The following is a 14,528-nucleotide window of genomic DNA, read 5'->3' as shown; positions in this document are numbered from 1 at the left end:
AAAACTGATACTTACTGTGAGTGGATGTGATCTCTCATCAAAAATATCCAAAGATCTATTTGCATCTCTATAAAATAAAAACATGCGTTTAAAAAATTATTTCAGGAATTAACATCTTAGTAAATATCTGCTGGGAGTAGAAAGGGGAGTGGAAGAAGCTTAACCTTCAACAAAGCAAACCATTTTACAAATTCTTTTGCATTAAGAGGGAGGGATTCCTCACCACTGAGTGGATCCCACTGTGGGAGTGGGATCCCACTGTGAAATCTCTTCTACAGTGACCAGCCAAGCCAGAGCGGACTTTAAGAATACAGACTTTCCCTAGCAGGTAATGCTAGTAAACCAAATATATTTTCACTATTCTAACCCCACAATGGAATATACACAAATATTTATTTTATAAAGCAGTAGTGGTGGGCAATAAAGTCTCTAGAATTTAATAAATGTGATTATGAAATTCATGTTTTCTCCCTTTTTTTCTCTGTAGTTCTCTACATGTTATCACGTATTTCTTGTTTCTCTTAAATAGGCTGAGTTAAAAATGTAATTTTTTTAAATTTTAAAATAGATCAGTCTTTCCACTTAAAAGATCACACTAACATGTTCTGCTCATTTTTATTTTTTTAAGATTTTATTTACTTATTCATGAGAGACACAGAGAGAGATAGAGGCAGAGGCAGAGGGAGAAGCAGCTCCCTGCAGGGAGCCCAGTGTGGGACTTGATCCTGGGACTCCAGGATCACACCCTGAGCTGAAGGCAGATGCTCAACCACTGAGCCACCCAGGCTTCCCTGTTCTGCCCATTTAGACACTGGTTCTCCAGGTGTGGTCTGCAGGCCTCTAGGGCTCCCCTTTTCAGGGGCCCATGAAGTAAAAAATGTTTTTATAGGAATACTAATGACGTTACTTGCTTATATACTTCTGACATTTGCAGTGACTATATAAAAAATAAAAGGGAGTAAAACTACTTGTTTCTTAGCATGAATCAAGGCAGTGGTGCCAGCTGTACCTAGTCATTCTAGTCTTCACTGCCACTTGCAGTTGAAAAAATATTCTGCTTTAAGAACATCCTTGATAAAGCAGTAAGATTTAACAGTGTTATTAAACCTCTATCCTTCTAGTACTCTGAATAAGTAGAAAGTATATACCAAACACTTCTGCATGCTGAAAGACAGTTAAAGGAGAAGCATGTGTGACTTAGCTGTGAGCTGAACAAGCCACTTTTTTTTCACAGAGCGCCAATCTTTATTTTTAAAGTACAACTGACGGTCATTCTCTTAAAAATGAACAAAGTGAGGGGTGCCTGGCTGACTCAGTGGGTAGAGCATGTGACTCTTGATCTTGGGGTCATGAGTTCAAGCCCTATGTTGAGTATAGAGTTTACTTAAAATTAAACCTAAAAAATCTTTTTTAAAAAATGAACAAAGTGAGCCTGAAACTTCAAGAAAAATAACTTAAATATTTGTTGCCAATGATAAAATCCAGGCTATCAAGCTAAAAGAAAAATCAGGATTTTGGAAAATTTGTACCTTTTACTATGACCTTCATCTATTGTGAGTTTGACAGTTTCTCAATACTTAAAGACTCTTCTGATAAGACGGGTGGTGATACTAACAAAAGTGATTTTTTTGACACTGTATGAAGAAACCTGAACTAGCACTTTCCAACTGACTGATTCATATTATAAAACCACATACAGGGCAGTGGCTCAGCGGTTTAGCGCCGCCTTCAGCCCAGGGCGTCATCCAGGAGACCCAGGATTGAGTCCCATGTCGGGCTTCCTGCAAGGAGCCTGCTTCTCCCTCTGCCTGTGTCTCTGTCTCCCTCTCTCTCTCTCCGTTTCTCTCATGAATAAATAAAATCTTTAAAAAAATAAATAAAACCACATACAGGTAAAAGATCCAATCAGTGTGCAAGATAGATCAATGGGTTCCATTAGAGTACAAGTTCACTGTTATGCTTTAAAATTCCATTATGATTTAAGAAATTAGCACTTGTGGACTTTTAGTAAAGTATCATAGAATATCCACAATTATCTGAACCCTTTAAAAGTACACCTTTTTCCAACTACATATCTGAGTGAGGCTGAGTCTACTCCATATAGTTTCTTCAAAACCGATCACTGAGGACAGGATATGAAAATGACCTGTCTTCTATGAAGCCAGGTAGTAAAGAGATTTGTAAAACTGTAAATCAATGATATACTTTTCACTCAACCTTTTATTTTGGAACAGTTACTTAATTAAAAAAAAAATTTATGTTACCACTGGGGTTTCCAATCAGTGGAGATTCTGTTCCCCAGGGTTATCTGGAGACACAGTGTGGAGGGAAGGAGACGTGCTACTGACATTTAGTGAGTAGAAGCCATGGGTACTGCTAACTATCCTAGAATGCACATGACCTCCCACAACAAAGAACTACCTAGCTCAAAATTTCAATAGTGCCACATATAAACCCTGTTCTAACATACAGTAGATTTAATTTTTAAATACTGAAATTTAATTTCTAATATGGTAAATAGCAGTATAAACCACCACCAACAAATACTCTTTGGGTCTTCAGTAATGTAATAAAAGCACTATATAAGTTTAATAATACCTATATTGTTACCTAACACTTAACTTGATATCTTACAAATTAATTAGCTGGAATAAAAAGACAGATTTTAAAAGAGCTCACCTGTTCTTTATGTGGTAATATATTGCTAAGGTCACACTGTGAAAGGAAAAAGAAAATTGTAACAATTGATGTTATGTTACCCATGAAGACTTTTTTTAAAGGGGGTTGGGGGAGAGTCAGGATCCTTCCAGGGGCCCAGGCGCCCTGAAATCCTCTTATTCAGAACAGTTCGTATGTGCGCTTTCCCTCTTGTTTCAGTTCTTTGGCTTTTGGCAAAAAAAAGGATTACCAAACTGCTAGATTATACGCTGTTAGAAGATCTGTTTTGGTCCACAGTTATATATAAATTATTATACATTTTCCCTGTCATTTGTCCTTCTACCCACAAAATGTTTCCTCCTCCTAGATAAGCTTTATTGTTTGTACACACGCTTAAATTTAAGCCATACAGTAATTTTTGTATTAAAAAAAAGAGAAAAAAGGTTAGGCCTTGCATTTCAACTGATTTAATTTACTATCCATCAACCCGCCCACTTTCCATTATTTCCATAAAAGAAAATAATTAAAGTGTTTCATATCAAATAAAATAATTTAAAATCATAATTAGAAAATTTAATAGAAAATATAAGAACCCACAAAAACAATAGTAGGTCTAGCTATCCCGAAATAAGCAGTGCTAACAAGGCAGCATAATACTACACAGAATAATATTTAATGACAGGTATTTTCAAAATAGTTTAAATAAAATATTAATGAACAGATACACTCTAAGTTACTATATTCTTAAGTTATTCACAGATGTTTTGTACTAGGCAACAAAGGCGTTCTCCTAGTTAAGTTAAATGCTTCCCTTTGCCCTCAGTATCTACAATGAAGCTCAAAACAATCGAGGGAAGGCAAATCTGAATTTTATAGCTAGGTCTATAGAACATGAGCACTTTCGAAAAAGGCCTCTAATGCTATTAGCATCGAAGATGGATACTTCTATAGTGCTTCAAACAGTTTCAATCTTTAATTTTATTTTAAAATCACAGAATCCAAGTTCTATGATGAAAAGGACCACTAAATCTTAGATAGCATTTAAACAAACAACCCATTTTACACATAAGGAACCAAGGCTTAAAAATGACTTGCCCAAGGTCCCACCAATGGTCAGAAGCAGTTCTCTTTCTCCTACACTCTAACCAGGCAGTGGTTCTCCAAGCTTGGCTGCATGCTAGATCACCTGAGGAGCTTCAAAAACTGCTTGGCTTCCACCTCCAGATGTGCTGACTTAACCAACACTGGATATAACGTGGGCATCAGAAAGGCTTTTAAAGTTCTCCAGGTGACTGCAATGTGCAACAAAATCTGGGAATGAATGAGTCATCCCGGATACTTTCGTACATATAATTATGTCTCATATCCTTCCTCCGCCTATCAAAAGGCTTGTGAGAGTGTGGTAGGAGAGGAGGAAATATATGTATTTTAAAATAGAGATTTTTGGAAAATGTTGCATAAATGATTCTAATAAGCTCCCCCACACTGAGAACAATGTGCTACCTCCAACGTAAACATTTTTCAGAATCATTCCTAAAAGCCAATTTGCCCTATTTTCTCAGTAAACCTTTATTTTATCAATAAATATACTAAATTATTTTTAAAACTTAATGAGAGCAAATTGTTTATTGTACTTTCACAAATTAGACGAAGCTGGGAAAAACAAGCATGAAACCTACTTGTTTGAGCAAGGTTAATCTTTAAAACCACTTTTGAATTATAGTAAAACATTCAGAATCTTTTGAATTCAAAAACTCTAGCCAAAGTAGAGTTTTTTTGTTTTTGTTTTTTTAAAAAAACACATGGATTTAGTGTCTTGGCTGAGTAAAAGCATTCAGTGATTACTTGCTAGGTGCCAAAACTTAGGATTTTAGACTTTTGGGGCTCGGTTTTTGCTGAAACACAATTTGATCTCAACTACTGTTACAAAGGAGAAAGTTACATTAATATGATTGTGAACTTGTGGTTTTTAATTAAAGTAAAAGCTACTGATAATTTAATTAGCTGACAAAGCTGGTGCATTAGAAGTAAAATTAAGTTTATAACCTAATTGTTTTCAAGACTGAAAATAAAATTAAAGATGAGGATATTAATATTTTGAAGTAGTGTTCTGGAAAGTCGACATTCATGTCCCAAAGAGATGTTAATAATGTTCTTTGGCCCAATCTCGAAGTCCAGAAGCTCTGCATGTCCAGGTCTGTTTTTTCTCCCTCTCTTAAATAAACTTGAAAGGTTCATCTTAAGACTGTTCTGAAAGTGCAACTCCAATTGTGGATTATAAGGTGCTCCCGGAAATTAAGGAATAGTTTCCATCATCACAACACTGTTCGTGTTTGCTGAAGTATAAACCTGACCACAGCTATGTTTCCAAAACTATTTCTTTCATTGTTCTCTGCTGTAGTTTTCTTATATATGGACTGACATAGTGTTCTGGAGATATATTCCTATATCTATACACATACATAAAATAAAAATTAAATAATCTATTAACTTATAATTTTCAGTTAAGCAAAATTTCATCCATAAAGAAATTAAGCATAAGAATCTGTTCCTTGGGCAGCCCAGGTGGCTCAGCGGTTTAGCGCCGCCTTCAGCCCAGGGCCTGATCCTGAAGACCCAGGATCGAATCCCACGTCAGGCTCCCTGCGTGGAGCCTGCTTCTCCCTCTGCCTGTGTCTCTGCCTCTCTCTCCCTCTCATGAATAAATAAAATCTTAAAAAAAAAAAAATTAAAAAAAAAAAAAGAATCTGTTCCTTAAGATTGGTTTGGTATATTTTCCCCCTCTTCGGGAGAGAGAAAGGAGAAGTTAACTTTCATACAGAAATAGTGCAGGAAAAAAATATGCACGATGGGGAAAATCTGACAAAAATCCAATCAAATTTAAATGCAGATACTCTCTGGTGCCAGTAGGGGGCAAACTACTCCTTCTTTCAAGAGTAGCATCCAAAGTAATGCACATTGTTTTAGGCCTATAATTCATAAAGAAATGCTTTTTTCTAGAAACAGCCAATAAAAAGCACCTCTCCTCCTCATTATGTTCAACAGAAATGTATTAATAAGTAAGAAGTGTACTTTTTCTGGGACTTATTTGCTAGCTGGCTTTCCCTTCCACCATGCACTCTAAGATTAAAATGGAAATTAAAGAGTCACAGAATTTAAGTTCTTGAAAGTAATATAAAATTGACACCAGTTTCTTAAACCTGATCATTTAAAAGGACAATCAAATGACTGAAATGACCAAGTATGGCTAGGATGGTTTTAGCATGAGGGGGTCTGTCACTCAGCCCTTGGCAACCTAGTTGTACTCACCATTTTATTGTGGTTCTAAGATTAGGTTGGCTGACTGTGCTGTCATCTAGAAATATTGTTGAGCATGAGCTATACTTTTTAGTAAGCTGCCCTGGAGATACCTGAAGGGGAAGGGAAATAGAAGAAAATGTCACAGTAAGTTAAACCTATAAAGTGTGTTTTTTCCTCGGTTAAAATGTCAAACGATAAAGCATTAAGATTTTTCTTATACTTCATGAACTGCTTGAGTGTGCTATCATGTGCAGCTCTATGGGAAACCCAGTGGATACTCTAACCTCCCACATGAGATTTAAGGAATGGGTTATAAACTACTGCCCTTGATAAATTATCTATTACCAAGTCTGGCAAGCACCTATTATAAATTCCCTTTATAATAATTTAAGAAGCTTACAATAAGATTTCAGTGTTTTTTTCTAAAGTAATGAAGAGCAGCTATTTTCTATTTCTACTATTCATTTACTACAATAAAATGTAATGCCTTATATAATACTGGTGCAAGAACATTTTGTTGCAGAAAATGAAAGCCCATAATAAATGTATCAGTTCAGGAGACAGGGTGATGAATCAAATGTTCTTGAGTCAGAGGCTATTTGTGCCAGGGTTTGCTCTATCACTAATAAGCAAGAGGGCCATAGGTCTCTCCGGGCCTCAGTTTCCTTATCTGGTGGACAAGAGAGCATTCCTTTAAGAGTCTCACATCCAAAAAATAGATAAACTAGCTTATGAGAACTTAACTTTAACCTTATGTTTAAATAAGACTGCCATCACATTACTCAAGTGATAACCTCAGAGTACTCTCCATTCATTTAAAATTTTTATTAATTCTATTCTGTAAGTTACTTGACACTCATCTCAAGTTCCTGCCTCACTCATGCTGGTTTCTTTGCCTACAATGCCTTTTTCTTCCTCCTTGTCTGTCCCAGCAAGCTTGACCCCATTGACCTCCAGGATACCTTTGCCAGCAGCCACATCACAAAACTTCTCCTTTTTCTGTATGCTCATACTTCTAATCTGCCACTAGTTAGTGCTATCAATTGCTTGCAGGGTGTTCCCCTCATAAGAAAGTAAACTCCAGGGAAGGGAAGACTCTTACTCCTCCTACCTCCAGCTACTACTGAACACAGAATCTGGGACAAATTAAGAGTTCAATAAGTGTCTGATAAATTATTTAAAATCAATTACAATTGGAAGGTAAATCTTACTACAAATTAGTGAAAATTTATCTGCAATGTTGTCAGAGAGGTGACAATGAACTTCTGGAGACCCTCCATAGAATAAACCATCTTTAAAACACTTTAGAAGTATCCATTTATCTGTGAAGAGCCTGAGTATATACCAACAAATACTGAAATAGCCTAAACTATGTTAAGATAATTCTCTTCCTTAATGTAAGACCAATATACAAATTCCAGTCACTCTAAGTAGTTAAAAATAATAGCAGCATTCAATACCAAAGAATATCAACAATTTAATGCTTGGTTTTGTTGTTTTTTTTGTTTCTATTTTTTACTAATTCAGATGAGCCTTCCTTCTTCCTATTAATATAAAATCGCATTTGCCGTGCTGTCACACTCTCCTGTCAGCATCCCCCTCCTATACATGACAGATGGGGCAAGGAAAAAATCTAGTTGATACTTTTTAAGATATAGAGCATTTAAAAACTGCCAGTAGCCAATAATCAGAAATATCCACGAGGTATATAAAAACACCATTCTGCTTATTTCAGATATTTTCCTGCAAAGCCATTTACCTCTTATTAACAAAAAGTTCCAGACATTTTATTTTTGAAAAGAATCACTAAATTCTCCTTCAAGCCAGAAATGTTCAACTCCATCTAGAACTGTTATTATGCTCCTTAAGCTATTCAGTTAATATGTTATTTTAATACTCTCAAATACAGCATGAAAAATGAAGGTTAACTAATTTAAATACTTTTGCTCTAAATGGAAGAAAGTTTTCTTTTCAGCCCACTACTAGTAAGGTGTATATGGTATATATTACATCATAATAAAAGTAAATTCTGGGGAGTCATAAAAAGAATAGGAAGAAAACACACCAAAATATAGACTAGTTGGTAGAGTTCTAAATTATTTGCTCCCACTTTCCTCCCTTGAATTTTTTTCTATTATGAATATATATTAGCTTGTCTTTGAAAATATTAGTGTGAAACATTAAAAAATTTTAACTAGATGTGATCTCACAGCCATATATGGGGGGATGGGGCTAGTGAATCAGCAACTTAAGTCTATTACTGGCTAGATCCAACCAAAGAAACATTCAACACTTCTCATCAGTCCAGGCCTACTTCTCAGTATTCAGTAATACCTAGCATTCAGCTAGAGGGCAGCAGAATTAAGTCTCTGGGCAAAGCCTAGATACATCAGCTGTAATTATTTATTAGCTTAAAATTAGCTGAAATTTTAAGACAATTGTCTTTTATGGTTAAAGGCTTAGGATTGCCAGCTTTCACAGTCTCGATAAACTACACTGACAAACACAGGGTTATAAAATGCAAATACTAAAAAAACAAAAACAAAAAACATCAAATAGCAAACACAGTATTGGCAGTTTGGTGTTCATAGATATTATTTCAGTTGGTTACTAGGATAGACAGGGACAAAAGCAGTATTTATATTCACTCATTCAGCACTAACAGAATAGATGGACTTTTACAATCTTTAACACAAACGTAAGGGGTTATTTCACAGACTTATGGTTCAATGGCAAAAACTAGAAAATAATCATACATAGACATCTGTGGGGAAATCACAACCCAAATCTTACCATCAAAGGTCAAACATCTGTTGAAATCCTGCCCCCCCCCCCCCCATGGGCTTGCCCATTGTGCCTACTGCTAAAGCTCACTTTTGTGTCTCCCATTTTCACAGGACAAGTTCTTTTTCCTAAGACAACTTAGAAATTTCTAACACTATGCATTAATGAAAACTGCTTCATCCATGTTGCACATTAACGGGACAATATGACAGGATGCATGGTTTGAATTCTTAATCAAGGCCTTAGTAGAAAAGTGCAATATGCTAATTACAGGTATAACTGAAAATACTGTCTGAATTAATAACAGTAATTAAATTGAATAAACACTTTAAACTCAAGTCAATCAGAGAAAGACAATTATCATATGATCTTACTCATAAGTGGAATTTAGATTTACACTTTCAAAACACATTCTGAGTTGAAGACATGGTGGACTCATCACAAATCTATTTCCTCTCCCCCTCCTTTCAGAGTTATACTCAACATAGGATATAAATAGCAGGTGCTTTTTTAATGTTTGAAAGGTGAAAAAACTAGACAAAGGAGTGGCAACTGACACAGCAGAAGAGACAGCACAAGCTGGATGCCTACAGAGACTGGGACAGGAACGAGAAAGCCAGTTTGTCTTACAGAACCTCAGGCAGGCTCAGAATTCAGAGAGTCAGCCCCCAAATGCCCGCGGTGAGGCCCATCATTTAACATGCCCTGCTCACCTGTGGTTCTTCCAATGAGACCTTAGACACAGGCAGGGATCATGACACATTTGAGAGAAGACTCCAACAAAAGAGATCAAAATGGGAAAAGAATCGATGGGAATGATAAAATTAAGAATCACATAAAAACTTTAAAAATTCTTAAAAACTCTAAGATGTAAATGGCACTGGTGAAAAATAGATACTATAAAGAATGACAGACTATAAGAAAACTCAATAAATTAAAAATAAGATAGAGAAAACTCAGTATTAAATAGAGATGTGTTAGAACATAAAGTCAAAGAAGTCCCCAAAACGTAGAACAAAAACACAAAATGGAAAGCAGAAGGGGAAAAAAATCAGAGATCTGTGCAGGAAAACTGGAGACCATCTAAGAGGTACAACATCTGAATAACAGAAATACCAGAACAAAAACAAAAAGACACTAAAAAATTCACTAGAAGGAGAGATGGTCTGCAGACTTACTGGCCCCAATAAAATGAAAAGCTCCATATCAAGCCATATTATGAAATTTCAGAATCTCAGACATTGAGAAGATGCTAGAAGGTTGCAGAGAAAGAAGGGATGGGGGAACAATGACTAAAATGGGTAACGTACAATGTATCACACAATGTCAACAGATTTATGAGCAACACTGTAAATGAGAATACAGAGATGTCTGCAGAACTACAAAAATTAATTTCAACCTAGAATTCTCTACTTTATCAAAGAGCAGGAGTTTTGGAGAAGCTAGATCTCTAAAAACTTCTGCCCATTCCCAGAAAAATGTGCTCCATTAAAACAAGGGCATATAACAAGACAAAGGGAAACACAGAATCTAGGACATAGGGGATCTGACACGAGACAGCAGTTATGTGAGATCTCAGATAACTTCAAGGAGATATCCCAGGAAAACAAACACAGAGCCAGCCTACTGAAAACCAGTCTAGTCTACTGAAGTAGAATGACAAAAGCCTATCTCCAAGAAAAAAAATGGAACAGATGTGTTTTAGTAAACGAAAAATATTTTTGATGGACATGTGACAAATGTTACCACATTTGGGGGGAAAATTTGCTGTTAGAAAATAGGCGAGTGCATATCATCAGGAAACTAATTCCACAAAAAAAACGAAGAATGTGAAAGCGGGAAGACCCGCCAGGGAACTATTTAATGGCATTTGGCTGAGATCATGTTGGCTAGGAAAATGGGGGATGGATTATCCTGGAGAAGTGCAGAAGTGCTCGGGTTTCAGAAATATTTAAGAAAAAGAATGGAGCGTATACAGGAGAAGGCTCAGCAGAGGCTCTGCCATAGGCAGAGAACTATGGCACAGCAGGGAACATTATTTGCACAGTCATAACAACATAAACATTGATTCTAAGTTAATTAAAACCTGATACAGGTTGAACAGAGGCTGGGAAATAAGGAGTGATGAAGCTAAGCTTTCACCTGGCACTACAGGAAGTAGACAGACAGTGCTAAAGATTAACTTAGGTATTATATTTTTGTTACTTTGGCTAAAAAATAAAAAATTAAAGCAAAAAAATCGAAGGCAGAACTTACACGATACCCATGTTACTGAAATAAGTTAAATGTCAGACCCCTTAAAAAATGGGCACTACTAAAGCCAAAGACTTCCTGAGTACATGTGACAAAATGAGGAGACTAGAAGAGATTTAGGAAATCTATAAAAAGATGTCCTAACAGTGCTCACAGTATTGGATCCATTATATTTTTGAGAAATAATGGCAGACATAACTTTTAATTCAAACTATTAATTTCTTACTTAACTTTTCAACTGTTTACTTACATGGTTTAAATGGTTGCTCTTCCTCTTTTCTCGCACTAAGAATAAAAAAAATTAACTGATCAATTCTGATACAAATGCCACAGAAAAGTTAAAGTAGTTGCGACTTATCTGACGGATTACCAACGCACAAAATGAGATGAAATTCCATTTTTTAAATTTCCAAACAAAATTTATAATTTAAATCACCTACCAAGATGAATCCTATAAAGTAAAATCTAAAAACTTAGTTTTATTTTTTGACCTAACAAAAACAGGTATTCTTTGTTAGGTACAAGCAAAAGGCTCCCGAGGTACAAAAGAAAAGGACAAAGCAAATGAGGCCAGGTGAAAAATTTATTAAAAATGTTTACCTGTTGAATATCTGAACCACTATACAGTATTTTCTAATTCTATATTCATATACAACTTACTTTAATTATCAGAATCTGACAGCTCTAAGAACCAGTTTCTGGCCAGGCACTAATCTCTAGATGCATCAGTGTCCTGGAAGCATCCTGAAACACTTACTGGTGATCTACTAAAATGTGTTACTAAAAAAAATAAATGGGTATTACACAATTGGAAGCTATCTATCTTAAATTTATATTTTAATGAGCATGCTAACCTAACTGAATATATCTACGGCACACAAAATCACGTTGCCTTAAAGATCAGAAGAATAATAAAAGCTCCCATGAGGGTCTTGGACCCCACTGTTTCCCACACTGCCTCCTTTAATGGGGGGGGGGGGGGTGGTGACAGCATAGGTACACATTGCTTATGACTGAGGACAAAGAGGAGATAGCTTTGCTTTCACGGTCTCTACACTGTCTACATGTGGGCAGCCCATTTTCTGAAATGAGGATATCTAGCAATCCTAACCAGAAGTGATCTGTTTAAGTCAGGCTATGTACATACACTATGAAAATGCAGGTTAAAACCCCCCATTTTTTATTGTGCTGCATATTTCAAATATCATGGAACCCTTGCTTTTTATATTCCTGCTGTCTTCATCAACTGAAAAACTTGGTCATGTATACCTTTTTAGTTCAAATAAAAAAGAATTTAATATAACATTAAGAAAAATAAGCAGGCAAGCAGGAGTGCTAAATCCTACAGTTCTGATTCTCATTCTAAATCAAGGACACAGGCAATTTATACTGGTCTCCCTTGTTGAAGCTAACCTTCTAGGAAATGCCACAGGGCATGTTTGTTCCCATGTATCCTGGCACATCACTACATCAGAATGAGAAAATTTTGAATAGCTCAAGTTCTGAGTAGAAAAAATGCGGATGTGAGACGAGCTTGGTTGAGCATGGTGTAAAATGAATCCCCATGAATGAACAATGGAATTTTTTTTTTTTTTGATTTGTTAAATGAAAACCTAACTGCGGCCTAAATCCTATCACTCATCTTTAAAACCTGTGTTCTCTGGAGCAAGGGGAAAAGGACAAGGTAGTATGGAAAATCAGACCATGTCTAAATCATGTGGTCACAACTGTGTTGATAGAGGTGGGCAAAATATGTAAGCAGTCTCCCGCATATCTGCTCACTAAATCAGTAACTAAAGTATATCATCACATACTGCAATAAGATATGACTATATGAAAAAGTGAAACATTCAAAACAATGTAGGAGTTCTTCTAGGGACTCTCTATAATAAAACAAAAACCGTTTTCAATCTTTTTCTGAGGAAAAAAATACTGTCTTACCATCCGTTTGAGATTTGCTCAGGAAAATTGTGCTTGCCCTTGGATGGTCAGAAGGGTTTGATTCCAAAGCTAAGTCTGTATAGGAAAAAAGAGAAAAAGGTGTCAACTTGAGTAGAAAAATGCATGATTTTAAAAATAGCTACACGTCAATTTTTTTTAAAGATTTTATTTATTTATGAGAAACACAGAGAGAGAGAGGGAGGGAGGGAAGGAGGGAGAGAAGGAGGGGCAGAGACACAGGCAGAAGGAGAAGCAGGCTCCATGCAGGGATCACACCCCAGGGCTGAAGGCGGTGCTAAACCTGAGCCACCAGGGCTGCCCCTACACATCAATTTTAATCACCTAGCAGTCTTGGAGAAAGTTTTTAGTAAAGATAAAAAGTCAATTTTAATTTTAGTAAAGACAACAATATAAAAATTATACTGGAAACTCCAAAATTGTAGAATCTCTCCACATATGCAAAATAAAACCAGGCTAAATAATAAAACTTGCGCCTAAATAATATATGCAACTTTTATTTTTTTTATTTTTTAAAGATTTTATTTATTTATTCATGAGAGACACAGGCAGAGGGAGAAGCAGGCTCCATGCAGGGAGCCCGACACGGGACTTGATCCTGGGACTCCAGGACCACACCCCGGGGGGAAGGCGGCACTATACCCGCTGGGCCACCCGGGCTGCCCTATATGCAACTTTTTTTTTTTTTTATATGCAACTTTTAGATGGAATTATGTATGTGCTTTCCCCTTCCTACTTATCAATTAAAAATCCCATCACCATCTTCCTTTAAGCTGATATTACTAGCATATTCTAGAAGCAGTCTCAAGAAGCAAGTTCTGCTGTGGCTAATTACTGTCAGATACCAGCTCAATGTATCAAATATGCCAAAACCAAACAAGCTGCTTTTGGCAAGCAAATGTTCTTAAGACAATCAAATAGCTAATCCTAACTCCATTCAACAAATGAACTCATTTAGTTAGCTGTGGTTTATGTGGGGGGCTATCCATCATGACAGATTCAAGCAAATTGTATAAAAGTTCAAGGTTTTTAATCTACAGGTGCACTTCCATCCTAGTAAGTAATTTTTAACTTTTGCCCTCAATTTCCAAAGCTAAACTCCTACTTTTTCCATCCATGCTGCCTGATTAATTTGGGGCTTCAATAAGAGTACTTTCTGGAGCAGACCATGGGGCTACTTGTAAGAAATTTTGTCCTTTACCTATTTAAAGGAATGTCTGCCTGTACTCCACCTTGCACCAAGGTGGGAAAATTCTCTAAGTACACAAAAATACAAAACAGGTACTTGAATTTTGATAAAACATGGTTCGCCACCATATGGAATATTAAAGTTGTCTTTTTTTTTTTAAAGATTTTATTTATTCATGAGAGAGAGGCAGAGATATAGGCAGAGGGAGAAGCAGGCTCCATGCAGAGAGCCCGACGCGGGACCAGGGTCTCCAGGATCACGCCCTGGGCTGAAGGCGGCATTATACCATTGAGCCACCTGGGTAGCCTAAAGTTGTCATTTAAAAACAAACAAAAAAACCCTCTGGTGTGTCTAAGATTCCAAACAAAATGATCCCTGCATCTTC

At 36.3% G+C, this 14,528-nt stretch overlaps 1 protein-coding gene across 3 annotated transcripts in view; it reads right to left on the bottom strand.

Annotated features, from left to right (window-relative positions):
* Positions 1-14,528, bottom strand: part of CCNYL1 (cyclin Y like 1) — a 38,717-nt gene that overhangs the window by 13,193 nt on the left and 10,996 nt on the right. For 2 of the 3 annotated variants that reach the window (XR_007408883.1, XM_025441493.3), the window contains exons 2-6: positions 12,937-13,011; positions 11,246-11,280; positions 5,968-6,068; positions 2,680-2,715; positions 16-67 (exon numbers count right to left, since the gene is read on the bottom strand). Coding sequence is in view for 2 of the 3 variants with exons in the window: in XM_025441493.3 (XP_025297278.1) it covers positions 16-67; positions 2,680-2,715; positions 5,968-6,068; positions 11,246-11,280; positions 12,937-13,011 (299 nt within the window). In the remaining variant the exon portion in view is untranslated. The remainder of the gene's footprint in view (positions 1-15; positions 68-2,679; positions 2,716-5,967; positions 6,069-11,245; positions 11,281-12,936; positions 13,012-14,528) is intronic. The other variant, XM_025441494.3, reaches the window with a different exon arrangement.

The sequence above is a fragment of the Canis lupus genome, chromosome 37 (genome assembly GCF_003254725.2).
Source record: "Canis lupus dingo isolate Sandy chromosome 37, ASM325472v2, whole genome shotgun sequence".
Classification (NCBI taxonomy): domain Eukaryota; kingdom Metazoa; phylum Chordata; class Mammalia; order Carnivora; family Canidae; genus Canis; species Canis lupus.
This window is presented reverse-complemented; position numbering and strand designations above follow the sequence as displayed.